The sequence below is a fragment of the Odontesthes bonariensis genome, chromosome 8 (assembly GCF_027942865.1).
Source record: "Odontesthes bonariensis isolate fOdoBon6 chromosome 8, fOdoBon6.hap1, whole genome shotgun sequence".
In the NCBI taxonomy this organism is placed as follows: Eukaryota; Metazoa; Chordata; class Actinopteri; order Atheriniformes; family Atherinopsidae; genus Odontesthes; species Odontesthes bonariensis.
The window spans coordinates 19,999,617-20,015,858 of NC_134513.1; the positions used below are offsets into that span (position 1 = coordinate 19,999,617).

A 16,242-nucleotide genomic window follows, 5' to 3' on the forward strand; every position below is an offset into this window, starting at 1 on the left:
GGTAACCTCGGAGTGTTGATAGACTCAGATCTGACTTTCAGCAGCCACATCAAAGCTGTCACCAAGGCAGCTTTTTACCACCTCAGAAACATCAACAGAATTAAAGGTTTCCTCTCCCAAAAAGACCAGGAGAAACTCATCCATGCATTCATCTCCATTAGACTCCATAACTGTAATGCTCTTTTAACTGGACTTCCCAAAAAGAGCATCAAACATCTGCAGCTCATCCAGAACGCTGCTGCTAGAGTTTTAACCCGGACTAAGAGAACTGAACACATCACACCAGTTTTAAAATCTTTACACTGGTTTATAGATTTTAAAAGCCTGCTGATGGTTTACAAACCCCAGATCGGTTTAGGCCCAAAATACATCCGTGATATGTTCAGAGAATATAAACCTAGCAGAACTCTTAGAGGTCTTTATGTAAAGCACATTGAGTTGCCTGTGGTATGAAATGCGCTATATAAATAAAGATGCCTTGCTTGGCTTACTCTGGAAAACCAAAAACACCAGAGTAGATTCGAGATAATGAACTGCTAGGAAGCTTTGCAAATAATCATGGTGTTATTCAACAGCAAAAGCTGTTCCCTTAGTATTCCCTTGGTATATTGCAACAAGCATTCGTTCTCTGGTCGCCTTGTGATTTTTAGAATGTAGAAAACTATTAGAGATGCATAAGAAAAGCCATCATTTTTTTTATGTATAGACAGTTTAGCTGCCATGCCTGAACCACACAGGATGTAGACTCAACTCACCCGTATCAACCAGAAACACTCCATAGTTGTTATGCAGGTCGGAGCTGTCCGGACAGTTTTCTATACCTTTTAAATATACTTCATTTGCTCCAGCAAAGCGTTTCTGGGAGAGAACACAAATAATATAAATACAGGATAAAAAAGCTGGGATGGCCTCCACCAAGAATGCACACTTAGCTTCTCTCATGTTGTTGGACTGCTGCCTACACAGAGATGTTAACTATGAACACATATCTGTGATGCATGCTGTGCTTTTCAGGCTGTTTGGATGCCTTACCTGCTCCGCATAGAGCGATGCCAAACTGGAGTAAGCATCAGAGAAATGTGGACCATAGCGGATGGAGTCCCTCAGCAGCGCCTCGGCCTCTTTCTCCTTCCCCTGGGACCTGGAATACAGCGTCATCATCATTGTTGTCAGAAGTGTCACAGTCGGTGGTGTTTGCACCAACCTGACACTGGGCAGAGAGCCCAGTAGTTGAGAAGAGGAGCAGAGTCTGAACATGACAGTGTACAAATGAGTGTCGACTTTTTGCTGAGCTCACAGGTGAATCAGTTATGGCCTTCATACTGTTCACAATGACGGATAATCAAAACATCTGACACTAGACGCATTAAACTGTGTAAAGAGTCATGACCAAAGCTTTCTGAGGGAAAAATGTGCAACACATTCTTCGCTCCAGGCTGAAGCAGAGGAAAGGGAAATTTCAGTTCTGTAATCAAGATAAGAACAAAAACTGCTGAAATATAAAGTACCGTACGTAGTGATCAGCTCTGTAATGACCCTGCAGACGTGAAAAAAAAAAAGTTTAATGGTTGGATTATAAACCAGCAGCCAAAACACTCATCAGCTCACACATCACATCAGGACCAACAACTCCTGTGTGGAGACATTGATGCACAGATGCATCATGGGATATTTGTTGTGTGGTAGCCTCCGAGACAATCTGCTGCCAAAAAAACAGAATCATTAGAGAGGTTTTCCACTGATTATTCATGCCCAGAGTTACTGTAAATGAGAGTATATTGTGAAAATGGATAATTAGAAACAAAATTAGGGGAAACAAATCACTATCATACTCTGCAAGCCCTGCAAAACTGTCTGTTTAGTTTTATGGCCCCTTGTTCCGTTTCCACCTCATATCAGGGTCAGCGGTAGAAATGTATGCGGACGGTAGAAGGAGAGCTGTGCACAATCCCATTGGCGTTCTTCCTTTATGCCAGTTTGTGAAAAGGAAAAGGCGCACTCATGATTTTTGTGTGTATGCATCATTTATGCATCTGGCCCCAGCTATAAAACTAACATCTTCAGCATTGTTGCCATCATCACACACACTTAAGCATCATCTCCCTTCCCTTAGAATTGCTAGCATAAATACTACTTCTCCAGTAATATCTCACTCTCAATAAAAAAAACTATAGATTGCACATTTTTAATCATCAGAGATTCATATACATCCCTTCTTTATGTCTACACAACAGGCACACCACAAATACAACACACACACACACAGAGGTGTGATGACCTTGCAGTGGTGGATTATTGGTTTGGTTTGTTTTCACAGCCATAGTGATGAGAAGTTTTCATTATCAACGTCGCTTTTCTTCCCGAACAAGAAAAGCTCTGGGACATCGTGCTATATGACATGAAGACAACCAAATGAAATCAGCTCCACGACTGCATATGAAAAGTGCTCGTCTGACACCGATGGTGTCACCAGTGGGGCTAGTTTAAAACTTTATTAAGAGAGCAAGTCCTTTCTCTGCTCCAGTATGATTAATGTCTACATCCTCATCTTTAGCCGACCATCATCTCCATCTCATCACTGAGGGTAAGTTTAAACAGAATCCCTCTAGTCTTTTTTTATAACCATTTGTTTTTAGTTTAGAGCAGGCGTCCCCAACCTTTTCAGCACTAAGGACCGGTTTGGTTCTGCAATTTATTCCTGCGGCCCGGTCGGGGGAGGGGGGGTTCTTTTTTTTTTTTGTTGTACTTTACGTTCAACAGACATTACATTTAGCAGACGCTTTTACAAATTAGGATAATTAGGATATGATGACAGACAGACAGTCATCATTGAAAAAAATAAACGTGCACAATCGGCCTCCTATAATGCAATCTATGCAATTTCCAAGTACAGAATCTAGCGAGTGAAATGAAAGAATTCCCAATTTCCATGTCTTTTTTTTCCCCCCCCAATCTCACGGCATAAATGTCTCGCGGACAGGTGGTTGGGGACCCCTGGTTTAGAGTCAATAATAGTTGTGTGGGTAATCACGCACCTGAAAAGAATCTACAACACAAATAGTACTCAATAAATATTGAGGGGAGCATTGACATTTCCTCTTTTGTGTCATTTTCTGCCAGCAGAAAAAAAAAGAAAAGTTTTTGAGGGAGACTGAGGGGATGAATAATCTGGCTATCAGTATATTCAATGTCTTCAGTAGTAACATAGCGACATATGTACAGCAGAACACCACAAACAATGACATTTTGAAAGATAGTGGGAAAACACAAAGGCAATAGCCTCCACAAGGGGGGCGAGTGGTTCACAGAATGCGTCTGAGTCGAGTGTTATCTCCTTTTCAGAGTTTTGACTCGGTCAATTGTGAACAGACAGACGTGAAGCAGCATGTAATTTCGCTAAAAACTTGCATTTCCAGAGGATTGAGTTAATGAAACAAGTCAAAACAGAAGATACAGGTGAGTTTTTTGCTGTCAAATTCAATCCATGAAAAAAACTAAAAAAAAACATGAAAATGAAACAAAAAAACAAGGAAATCCATGAAAAGACACTTACTGGGGCAGAGCTTAAGATAGGTGGAGGAGAGGGTTCCCTGAAAACCAGTGCTGTAGGTAACGCTGGATGTAATCCTGACTGGGACGTAGCTGGAAAAACAACCTACTTTAAAATCAGTAACCACCCCACATCCTCTGAAGACACATCCAGGCCCAATTTGGCTTGAGCAATAAAACAAAAATTGCTCGGTCCAGCTAAAGAAGCCTAAGCCTGAACACACTTGATTGTTTGATCACGTTGTTAGGTAGGGGATCCGTATGTCCGTGTGTTCATCAACTTGAGCAGCATTCTTCTCTGTACAATCAGCTCCAGGGGCTTCAGAGCAGTCCCCAGCACAGAGCCAGCCTTCTTTATTATTCTTTTGTAAGTTTCTTTGAGTCACTCGCTCTGATGCTACCCTGACAGACGGCTACAGAGCAGACTCTCCACAACACAGTTGTAGAGGATATGCAGTATTTTGGTCTGAGGTGAGGAGAAGTACAGTTGAGAGTGCCTGTGTTCCTGTGCCGCCAACACACAGCCCTTGAGTCTCATAAACTGTGATCAATCCAACGGTTGGGAAGGCACCCATTTGTATTTTCTGCAGGCTGAATTATTTCAAAAGAACAGGAGAAATCAAAGAACATGATCCTCACGGTGCTGCTGGTGTGTCCAGATAAGAGTGGGCTCACTCAAGCAGGCAGATAATGGCATCTCCAACACCAGTCCAAGGATGATAAGCAAACTGTTATGGGACCTCCAGGACTTAGGTGATGTGCAATGTTAAGGCTGAAAACCCACCTTTTCAGGAAACACTACCCTGATCCGCCCTCTTAGGACATCACCTGCTCAGTCCTAGTTCCTTACGCACTTATTGTTTCCTCAACCACTGGCACCCTCTATATTTTCATTACCCCCTACCCGAACCAGGGTTTGAATCCCATTCCTGCTTTTCTTACCTCTTTTATTTCTTCCCCTACCCGAACCAGGGTTTGCATCCCCACCCCGCTGTGACTGGTGTGCAGTTGGTGAGAGGCTGAGGTAGATAATGGTGGTTGTGGTGTGAGGGGCAGTGTTGGCTGGCATTAGGGGGGTGACTCTGGGACGCCAGTGGTCATTGTCTAGCCTCCTGGAGGTGTCGTGGGCCCAACTAGACGAAACACTAATGGAAGGAGGTTCCCACCTGATGACCCCAATGATATGTTGGTCAGCACTGCTCACTGATCTATATAATAGGGAGTGTAGGGAATTATTCACTGAGTCTGGTCCTTTATTTTCTTTTAATTTTTTATTTTCTTTAGCACAAGTTTCTTGTGTTTATATTGAACCCTAAATTGTCTTTGTTTTCTAAATTGTCTTCGCATTTGTCTAGGTACCTGACTTATCGCATTTACTCTAGCACTAGTTTTGCTCTTAGCTGTTTGGTTTTGGAAGGAAATGCACTTGTGATTTCTTGTGACCTGAAGTTCTTTTGCCTACCGATGTTGAACGCACTTCTTGTAAGTCCCTTTGGTTAAAAGCGTCTGCAAAATGACCGTAATGTAATGTAATCATCTGTAGTCACTGAGGGCAATGGGTGAGATTTTTTTTGGTACTGGAACATGGCAGGATGTCTTCCAGAGCACAAGAACTTTCTCTTGACTCAGGCTAAGGCTGAAGAATTGCTATAGAATCCCACAAAGCTTTCTCCAAAAGTGGCAGAGGAGGTTTCAGTGTATCCTGATGTGGGATAGATGTCGGTGAGCGTGGGTTATGATCCATGACTGAGAAGAAGGTCAACAGGTGCAACAGTAAAGCTGAGGTTTTCATTATCATGAGCACAGTCAAAACTGCAGGTGGGAATTTGTGGTTGGAGGGTTATTTTTCTTTTTACTGCTTGAAAGATTACTTTCTGACGGTGTTCTCTTTCCAAACACCATGATATGATGTGGATAGCACTGAGTGTTTAAACGTTTTTAGACAATTGCATAATCAAAACTCCAGGATTTCTACAGGAAACTGTCATCACAGCTGCTGAATCTGCTCATGGGGTTTTAACAGACAGGTCTTTGTGCAGAAGTAAATGCTGTTACCATACATCTGCTCTTAAACAGCCCTTCAGTGTGTGTGTATTCCTTACTTGAGGAGGTTTCCCAGGTTAAACAGAGCCCGGTTATGCTGAGGGTTGGTGTCCAGTGCTTTCCTGTAGTAACCCTCAGCCTCCTCTGGACTGCGGGTCAGAGTGCCCAGATTGTTCATTGCGCTGGCATGACGGGGGTATAACCTGAGCCAAAGGAGCAGGGGACTGTGTTAATTTATGCATCTGACATAAAAATGACAACGCAAATCTTAAACTTTACAGAGGAAAATCACAGAGCAATAGTCCCATAACTGTATGATACATACATATGACATATGCAGCTTTTTTTTATTGGCATCTCCTGACAACCTGCTGGACAATTTTAACGTTTAATTTAACATTTGCATGCTTTGTTTATTTTTATGCAATTCATACGAGCGATGCAATCTATATAAGAGTTAGTGTCAGAGAAGCCTGACCCTCAGTAATGTAACTACAGGCCTGAAGTGCTGGGGGACCTCCAATGTTGCACCTCTCTTTACTCTGCTCTCTTTACTCTCCATGTATATGTGGCATTATTTTTGCCATTAACTTGTGTTTCTCTTTCTCAGCACAGATCCCTGGTGTAGTGTAATGTTGCTTGTTGACTCCATTTTCCTGTCCTCTCAATCCACGACCAGCCGCGGCAGATGGCCGATAGATTTAATTGGACTGGATTGGATTATAATTCGCCTAAATCGAATTGTATCTTTTAAGCGCCTTGAGATGACTTTTGTTGTGATTTGCACCTATTACAAATGAAACTGAACTGAACTGAATGTACAGTAAACACAGCTGAAATAACAGCACAGTCATCAGCCTTTGACCAGACACTTGATAAGCACACACACTCTTGACTCAAGTACAAATCCAGTTTAAAAATAGCTGGGATGTTGTGTAAAGTGACAATATCAACAGAATGCAATGATCAATACAACAAATCAAATGAGAAGAGACAATTTACTGTTTTGAGTTGGTGAAACTTCAGCTCTTGGACTATTCCACTATAAAGCCATGCTGTTGTAATAAATGCAGTATATACAGTATATGTTATATAGAGTACATGTTGCTCTAAAACCTGTGTACATTTTTCAGCTCTGATAGTGCCTTTCCAGATGTGGCTTTAAAAACATAGTAAACAATTTCCCTTTGGGATGGGTAAAGTATATTTTTCATCTAATTTCATTTGAAGGTTTAACATTGCCTTGCTGAAATATGCAAAAATATGCAACTGTGTGGTCGTCAGTTGGTATGAGAAGCCATGTGATCGGATGATCAGGCCCAGTGAGGTGGTGTACATGGCAAAGAGAAGCGGTCCCAGTACTGAACCTTGGGGGACCCCTGTGGCAAGGTGGTGCGCTGCAGAAGTGTGAACAAGCCAGGATACTTTGAATGGCCGTATCAGTCAGTGTCAGTATGTAGCGCTTAGGTCTACAGTTACATGCCAATGAACATATCAGGCCAATGTGGTGTCTTGCTGAAAGATATTTTGGATGTGCTGGAGATTAAACCACAGACCTATTGGGTGGAAGACCAAGGTCACCCAAAGCGCTGTGTGAGTGTGGCTTATAGTGTAAAGTTTTGAGTTGTGACCAAGACTAGAAGAGTGAAATACACCTGTAGTTTCATCCATTTTCACAGCCAAGCAGGTCAAAATACTCAAGAACCAACACATCTTGGAGGTGGAAAAAAAACAAATCTCGATTCTAACATGAGAGCCAAATCCTCCCATACAAAAACCTTTAATATATCCATATCAAATCCAACATCTGTTGGTTAGTCTGTCCCACTGCTGTCTCCAAGTTCCCTTCTCTATCTGTGTCCCAATAAGTGTCTGGGTCCACACTACAAATCCTTGTGCTGTCCAACTGCATCAAAATAAATTATTCACATTTCATTGGGATGAATCAAAGCAGTCTCTTCAGAACCCAGAAGCTATCTTAAAGTTGAAGATGTCACTCAGCTAAGGAAAAACCAGACCACATCACCCGATAGAATGAGTTCAGACAGGGTAGACGAGAGTATGCTGCAGCAGAGATGGAGGATGTGGTGAAAGCCCTACAGCTAGTGTTACCATTGGAGATCTGGACTCGTTTGTTACAAACATGAATAACAGCAACTGTTTGAAGGTCTGTGCTGTCTGTGCTTCACAGTACACCAAATACACAGCAGCAAATAAAGACTAGGGCACCCACACCAAAGGACAAACCAATTTAAAAAAAAAGTAAACCCATCTATGACATTTAGGGATTTCTGCAAGTATTGATCGTATCAGTACGTATGCATTGAATAAATATGTACTTAATCAACTACTGCTTATACTTTTGAACCAGTTGAACAGTGAGGTTTTTTAAACATGTACAGGAAAAATAAAAAATAAAAAAATCAGTTAGCAGATGCTTTTATCCATTTAAGGAACATCACAGAAGCTTCAGCCGAGTCAAAAACCTTGGTTTCAGCATGGGCTACTAAATTTCTTCAAATGATGGAGTCGAGGTAGAACAGGTCCAGAAGTCCAAAGTCAGTGTGAGTTAGGTGTGTAAACTGAAACTGTGGTTGATACAATAACTGTAACAATAACTGCTTTTACTCTAGCAGCTTTGAATAACACTCAACAGGGACTGTGTGACCTGACTTACTCCAGTGAAATCCATCCATCAACACTACCTAACGCCTCCGTTTTGTTGTTGCCGTTTTTTGTTCTTTTAAATAAAGACTTCCAAAGTTCTCACGTTTCAACTGTCCCTTGCTAGAACTTGACTGATGAGAATAATACAGTTTAATCTCTGTGGAACAATGACGAGGTTTTGGATGAAACAAATGCCGACCCTCACCTGAGGGCAATGTTGTAGTGGTAAATGGCTTCTGGGTGCCGACCACTGTCTTTCAGGAAGTTGGCGTAGTTGTAGTGGACTTTGGCGTTGTGAGGCAAAGTCTGGATACCAGAGCTGAAACAAGAGGAGAGAGGAGGCGGCATGAGGTCAGTTTGTCTATAGAAAAGCTGGCACAGACAACTTAGCTAAATTGCTCAGAGAACAAAAAAGACTGAACCGCTTTCAGACAGGATTTAAGTCTCAAGTACTCGTGACAATATCATTCCGATCACAGTAATAACCGCAGCTGCAATCGCCCACCACTTCTATCTGAACTCACCAATCCTGCACTTTAAATCCCGTCCACACTGATGTCATTGCACAGGAACATCTGCTTGTCCTACTTTTTGTAAAATTCAGTGCAAGGTTTATTTTTCTAAGATTTTTCTTATGGCTCTAGCGGCCTTTATGACACGCAGCAGAGGGCCACGGGCCAGGAATTGAACCCAGGCTAAATGGGTCGTATGTTCAACCCGTTGAGCTACATAGTCCCCCGAGACATTTGATTTTTGTGTGAAACTGTAGGAAGTCACAACTGTTTCCAACATGGAGGCATCTTTGAGTAAGAAATAAAAAATAAGGCCCTCAGAGGACCAAGACTAAATAAACTCAATGCCCTGCGTGTACTCTTTTTTACTTTATATTTCTACATCAGTTCCATTGAAAGTTTACCAAATTATCTTGTATTAGATCCTGTTTCCAGTGTAATGACTCATGTGCAGAAAACCATCACTGTATTGCTTTGTTGCTAAAAAAAAGTTCTGTTCTGAATGGATAAATGCATTCAATTATTCTGGATGAGCATCAGAGAAAATGACATGTTTGAGAAGATTGAGTCACACTAAATAATATCAAGCAGTTTGGCGTCTTCGGTTTGAGATTCGACTGAATTCTCACTGAGATTGACAAAAACAAAGATTGACAAGTGACAAATAAAGACTAAAACAGCAGAGAAAGAGACAAAAGGGAAAACCTACACAATATGGCGCACATAACCCTAAAGACAAGACAGTTAGAGCAAAAATGGCAAAAGCGTGAAAGCAAAAAAAAGGGGCAAAATCAAGTTATCAAGTAAAATAAAGTTATCTAAATAGATTTATTTCATATAAAACATTAACAAGATAATCTTTGGGCTCACCCCCAAGTGTCAGCTTTATCTAACAACAAACGGGCCAGTATATGAGAGTCAGCAAGTAGTGGCAATGACCATGTGACCTCTTTCTTCGGCTGAAGCAGGGCTCAGATTACACTCGAGTGGATTTGATCCACTCATCGGGAACTTGTTCAAGTACGTCGGCTGCGAGCCAAGTTCTTTTTGACAGAATTAACCTTCACCGAGAACTTTCCTGTGGTGCTTTTGGGCTGCAGGAACGCTTTCATTGTTCTTTGCAATATTGATGGCAGTCCCTCCTCTTTATTGTGTCCATGCTGCATGAGCTGCAGCCGGTCATAATTCCTTGAATTCCTTTTACAGGGTCTTTTTTTTTCTTCTTTCTTTCTTCTAGTTCAAAGTAGGTACTCTCCCAAGAAGAGGGGAACCCCCTGTGGTGATTTGACCGGATAAAGTAACAGTGGAGTGACTGTTTGAATGCATGAATACAACAGAAGAGACGGGTTTTTAACTGCAGCCTCTATAAAAATGAAGCAAAAATGAAGTCTTGGCCTTATAGATCTTGTATGTGACAATGGGCCTCATGCAATAACATTTTCGTATTTTTATTCTAAATTTTACTCACTTTTTTCATACGAAGGTCTCGTATGAACACGCCACGTCAGATTCAACAAATGCTCTTAACTTGGGAAAAAGTGTGTAAACGACCTGCGTAAATGATGAATGCCACTGTGCGTGTTTAAGTGCACGAGGATAGTAGATTTGCATACTCCACGCCCAAAATAATACCATATTAGTCTGTGCTTCCTGTCTCCTGGGCCAGGATATGTTGAGTGTTGAGTCATGAGAATGGCCTCAAGGCGCAAAAAGAACAACTTTAGGGGCTCTCAAATTGAAGTTCTGCTTTCAGAGATCCAAAAAAGGAAAATCTGTCATTTTAGCTGTGTCAGCAGTGGAATTATGGGACCTGCTAAAGCGAAAAAAATGGGAAGCAATTACGAGTGTCAACTGTTCGTAATGTCACCGAAATAAAAAAGAAATTCTTTGATATGAAAATAAACCTCTGTATCCAGACACACCCACCTGGCCTTCAGCTCAGTGCACTCCACAACAGCACGAGTGATGCGTATATATTGCTCCGACTATGTTTGGCAGTCCAGCCAAGGCATGAAAGTCCCTCTTAATTTGTACTTGTTGGACAGCAGTGTTTGGGAATTTGATGTACCACGGGTGATAAACTGATGAGAGTTTTGATGACCAAGGCAAGCGCACGACTCACAGAGGACTGGGACACCCCCGATCTGTCTCCAATCTCCCTCTGAAAGGTTCCAGTGGCCAAAAATCCAAGGGTGAGGACCTGGACGTGTGGTGTAATTGGGTTTGATCGGCGTGTTTTTCTCTGGAGTTGTGGCTCTAGCAAGCTGCGTATTTGCAGCAGCACAGTCCTTGGCAATCTAAATCGCAATGTCAGCCATTCGTCTGTCTCCACATGGGTATCTACACGGTCTCGGAGCACACGCTCTCTTCCAAGAGCCTGACGCGCTAAGGCATCCAAAAGTAGTAAGTAAGCTGCTGGTCACACTTCCCATTGACCTTGTTATATACAGAGTCAAATTAACCTTCAATTAGTGCATAATTTAAATCAAACAGAATAATGTCAGCATAATTATGGGGTATAATGTATATATTTATTCATGTTTGCTTCAAAGTAATTAAATATACAATCCATTAGTCAAGCTTGATTGGAATAACAGCGGGCTATTTTACGAAACTCCTACGACAGCTCTGGATCACTCGTGAATTCTGTTCGTACCTGAAAGAAAACGTAAAATACGAAAAGATTGATAAATGCGCCAATTCTCTTAAATCACTCGTACGGACAGATTTGTTCTTAAATCGTGCGTTAAATCGAACGGTTCTTGCATGAGGGCCATTGTTAGTATGGCATGATTTTTGACTCATCTACCACCCACCGGCAGTCTGTTTCAGAACTCTTATCTGCACTGTGAATTCAAGCAGAGAAAAAGAACATAGGAGCTCCCCAGTCTGACGAACAAAAAAGTATAAAAGTATTTCATCAGCCATACAGACCCTGTTGTAGGGTTTGTACTTTAGCTGCTTTTCAGCAGGGAGTTTGAGTATTGAGCGAGTCTCTAGGTTCCACAAACAGCTAACTCTTAACTATAAAAAGACTCGCGCAGCACTTCTTATTACATGTGTGCAGTGATTTGTTCCTCCACAATCACACACTAATTAGCAATGTGGGGTTCAGCATCTCACTCAGAAACACTTTGAAATATGAAAGGGCTGGAGATCAAACCACTGATCTTCCAGCTGACAGACGACCACTCCTACACGACTGCTTTCATATGTCATGAAACCCCAGCAGACTCCTCACAAACGTGTGGTGGATCTGGTCTTGTGTCAGTTGCACAGAAAGCTTGGGTGGTCCATTACACTGTTGCAAAACATCTGCAGTTAATATATTCCATCCCGACCGAGGAAAGTTTTTTTTCTCCGCCACCCTTTGATAAACCGACTTTACAGATATAAACAAAGCTCATTACTATCATTAATATTTGCTCTGGCCAGAAAGTGAGTTCTGTAGTTGTTTTGCTAACCCTGAAAAGATATTAAACATTTCTGCACTTAATGACCACTTCACACAGAGAGGGAAGCGCTGTGATCCGTCTCTGTGTTGCAGCCTCACTCTGCACCAAAATAATGAGCAGCCGATGTTGAAGGAAAACCCGTCTCTCGGGGAAAGTAAAGCAGAGAAGACTCGAGTTGTTCCGTGCAATGAAAAAAAAAAAAACAGCAAAGGCAAAAGTAAAAATGCTTGTGTGAGAGGAGACATTGTACCGGGTAATGTATTCACAGTCATGAACACACACTTACCGAAAGAGGGCTTCCCTGGAGAGCCAGACGTTGTTCTGCTGGACAGTTTTCCAGGAGAAGAGCAGGAGCAGCAACAGCATGGAGACGCTGAGGAATGTGGTGCCCCAACGGCCTGCCACCGAACACAGCCGGCCCAGGCCATGAGCCACCAGGATGCAGTAACCCATACTGGGAGAGCAGAAGAGGAGGGACGGAGCGAGGTCGTAGGTAAAAGAAGAGTTTAGAAAGACAAAATGATGGCGGGAGAGAGGAGAAGGCAGATGAGGATGAAAAATCCACATGACCGCTTGTGTGTCACTGTAGACCAACATCCTCAGCATCAATGTCATCACGCAGCACCTCCTTAGGGCTGAAGTCCATAAATAAGCGCTAATGATGGTGCCTTTGACCCGATTCGTTGTTTTAACATGGGTGACTGTTGTGGCTTCCTATAAAACACTAAATGCTAAGGCTGAAAATATCAACAAAGGCTGAGTCATGAGAGAAGACCAAGGGAACAACCAAGGTGTCTGAAAGTCACTCAAAGTCTGCTGGCTACTTTGAACTAAATATCGGTGCTCAAGGGAGGCTTAATGTGAGACTGGAGTGTCAGATGAGAGCTAAAAAAGAGCTTTCAGAAATAATACAGCCATCATTGTAGAAGATTACATTTTTATACGTGTCCCTGTTTGGCTGGCGGACAGTCATCAGTTGTTTTTTTTTAGACTTTAGCAGCAGTAAAGTCACAGTAAAAAAAAGGCAGTTCCACAAGAATAAAGTGAATGAAAACCAGAATTAAAACCATTAAACAAAAAGTTGCGTAATAAGTAAGTAGGAAGTTGATCAGGGACAACCCTCTTAGATGATGCAGAACACGCCCATTAAATGTACATAGGTTGGCTGAAACACCAATTCCAACAACCGTTGAGAGGCGTTAAGAACAAACTAAAGCTAACTGACACTTCCTAACACTTTAGAGGTTTTTCGACTGGCTCATTTAAAGAGACATTTCTTAATGCTTGTTCGTCTCCACGCACTGGATTCTGATCTATCTACGTGCCCTAAAATGTCAGCAGCAACAAGGCCTTATGTAGCAATTTGTGAGAATTCAAAGTTAATTAAAAACAGCCACCGAATACAGAAGAATACATTTTTTTTTTGTAAACTAGAAAAAGGGGTAAATAATTATTTATTGAGAGAGTGTGTTGGGGAAAAAAATATTTTTTTGGTTGTGCCTCATTTCCCTCCGGGCTATAAATTCATCGGAAAAGACTGACAGTCCTCTTTCTTTTCGCTCTGTCGTGCCATCCGTCTCTCATTCTTCATCTCAATGATCGCGCAGAAATAGGCTTTTGTCAGACACCTCCCCTTCTTCACACTGCGCCCTGTCAGCCGTGTCAGACAAATACTGTGTGCAGCCATCAGTCATTCTATCTCTGGGTGTTAAACACAAATGGCCTTTGTATCTGCTGTTTTCCAATAAAGCCTACCAGAAACTCTGAAACAGACCTCATCTCAGCGCTGCTTGCGTAGAAACACAGAGAGTCCCTGACATATAACAAGCCAGCAGTTTTATGTTGTGATTATTATCTATTAGGGATGGCGCATTGCGTCCATAAAAGAAAAATAAACGCTTGGAGAGCTCATTTTCTAATGATGAATCATTATCTAAGAATCATTCTTCTACTATGTAAAACAGACTAAGTGAAAAACTTCGCAACTTGCCTTTAAATCCTAAAGATTTCTTCTATATCACAGTTATTTACTGATAATTGTCTCTACATTCAGCGTTCACAATGCAATAAGTTATAGCCATCAACTAATTTGATGAAGTACATGTACAAAAATACTGTAAAATACAGGCTCACGGGGCAGCTCATGTGTGACTTTATCCGTGCCTAAATATAATTCCTGTTTCATGGAAAAGTGAGTCAAAACCTTTTAGGGGACTGTTGAAAAATAAAACCACTTATACTGATATTCAAACTCCCATTAGACACACATGGCAAACAGTGCCATTATCATCTTTTTAGAATTAGGGCATCGTTTGACAGCAGGATGTCATCACAAGATTTATTCAGAATTTCCGTCAGAGCTATCAGTTCTTTCGTGAAGGCAGTGCGCTTCTGTACTTGGCGTGATCGAAGATGTGTTGCTTTAGAGTCACTCGTCATCGGTTCGCTCTGTTCAACGTGCTTACTGCGGGAATTTTGAAAGAAAACCCTCAAGCCTAAAGTGAGCTGATTAAAAGGGCTCCAATTATGCTCACCCAGATAGCGAACGGACTCCGGACCGGATCCGTTCCGGATTTAGGGTAGGCTCAGGAACGGATCCGCAAAACGGACCCGGATCGTAGTCCACTTGCACACCGGAATGTATCCGGAACAGATCCAAATCACGGATCCGGATCGGATCCGCGCCTGACCCTATCCGGATCCACACATTAAGTGCCACTTCCGGCCCGGATCCGTTCATAGAACACATCATCCGGCCCGGAGTCCACTGCTATCTGGGGAGCGTGTACAATGTGCGGATCCACCTAGAGTCTGCAACAGGTCCTATAACACTGTGTGGAGGCGGGGCGAGCGGTTGATCAGGACGGCGGACCTGCCCGGCTTGAGGGCGGATCCGGCCCGGAGTCCACTGCTGGGCAGTTACAAATTCTGGGGTTGTACCAGAACAGGCTTTCCTCAAACTATCCACTGCCGCAGGATCATACTGAACAGTTGTTTAGATGAGCTCCTTTCGAAGGGTGCAGTCTCAAAAAAAACCCCCAAAAAACTGAACTACTCCGATTGGTCAGCTGGACCGATATAAACAAGGAAAATCAGCTCCTCACTATAAACCCTGATTTTACGCCTTTAGGCATATAAACTCTTACAACTGTTGACAGGTTTACAAAACCCCCGAGTCCAACTGCAATGAGAAACCAACAAAGCTGATGCAAACAACAGCTGCCCTGATCCGTGAAACGCTTAGCTACAAGATGAACAACACAACGAGGAGTATCCCCTGTGGAGAAAAAGGTTGGAGGCCGAGATCAAGGCAAAACAGAGGGAGATTAGCCAGATATCAGCCTTTGCTATTTTTCAAGCTTCTCGGGTTCCCTCCTCTTGATGTTGCCGTCCTTTGAAGTTGCCACATCTGTCACTACTGCCTTCTTCTGTAGTTTGTCTACCGCCACAAGTACAAGGACTTTTGTCTTATTTGGTGGGGCAGACCCGGCCTCTATTGCTCTTGTGCTCGGCACCTATTCTTGTGCTGCTAAAAATCGGTGTCTCCGTCTCTTTCAGACTAGCCTTCTTACAGCCACTGATGGAACTTCTCGCAAGGAATGTACAAGGTTCTAGCTTTCCTGAGCATCTACTGTGTAACTTCTGGTCATTCAACCCTTTCAGTCGTGATGATCCTGCTTCTCTTAGATATTATTCGGCCTCATTAATCTCGTATGAATGACATCCTGATGTCTTTTTTGTATTTCCTAGTGAGGTGTATCAGTGAATCGATGTCTCGCTCACTGCTATACATCTTGATGTCGTCCATCTAGAGGAGATGACTGATGGTTGCTGACCTGATCTCCTCAGGTGATAGTTCCATGGTTTAGGGGCTTTCACCACAAATGCTCTGTCAGCTCTGGACTTATCCTCTGTGTCTGACAGAGGATCTCAGTGTGCACGGAGACTCATATTTTACCAATAGGTCTGTTAAACAAGCAGATAAAAGACCACAAAGGTCTTTAAAAGCTAAAACG

At 42.4% G+C, this 16,242-nt stretch overlaps 1 protein-coding gene across 2 annotated transcripts in view; it reads right to left on the reverse strand.

Annotated features, from left to right (window-relative positions):
• Positions 1-16,242, reverse strand: part of tmtc1 (transmembrane O-mannosyltransferase targeting cadherins 1) — a 101,993-nt gene that overhangs the window by 16,732 nt on the left and 69,019 nt on the right. For both annotated transcript variants that reach the window (XM_075472045.1, XM_075472044.1), the window contains exons 9-13: positions 12,513-12,680; positions 8,465-8,578; positions 5,652-5,795; positions 1,033-1,141; positions 756-858 (exon numbers count right to left, since the gene is read on the reverse strand). In XM_075472045.1, the coding sequence (XP_075328160.1) occupies positions 756-858; positions 1,033-1,141; positions 5,652-5,795; positions 8,465-8,578; positions 12,513-12,680 (638 nt within the window). The remainder of the gene's footprint in view (positions 1-755; positions 859-1,032; positions 1,142-5,651; positions 5,796-8,464; positions 8,579-12,512; positions 12,681-16,242) is intronic.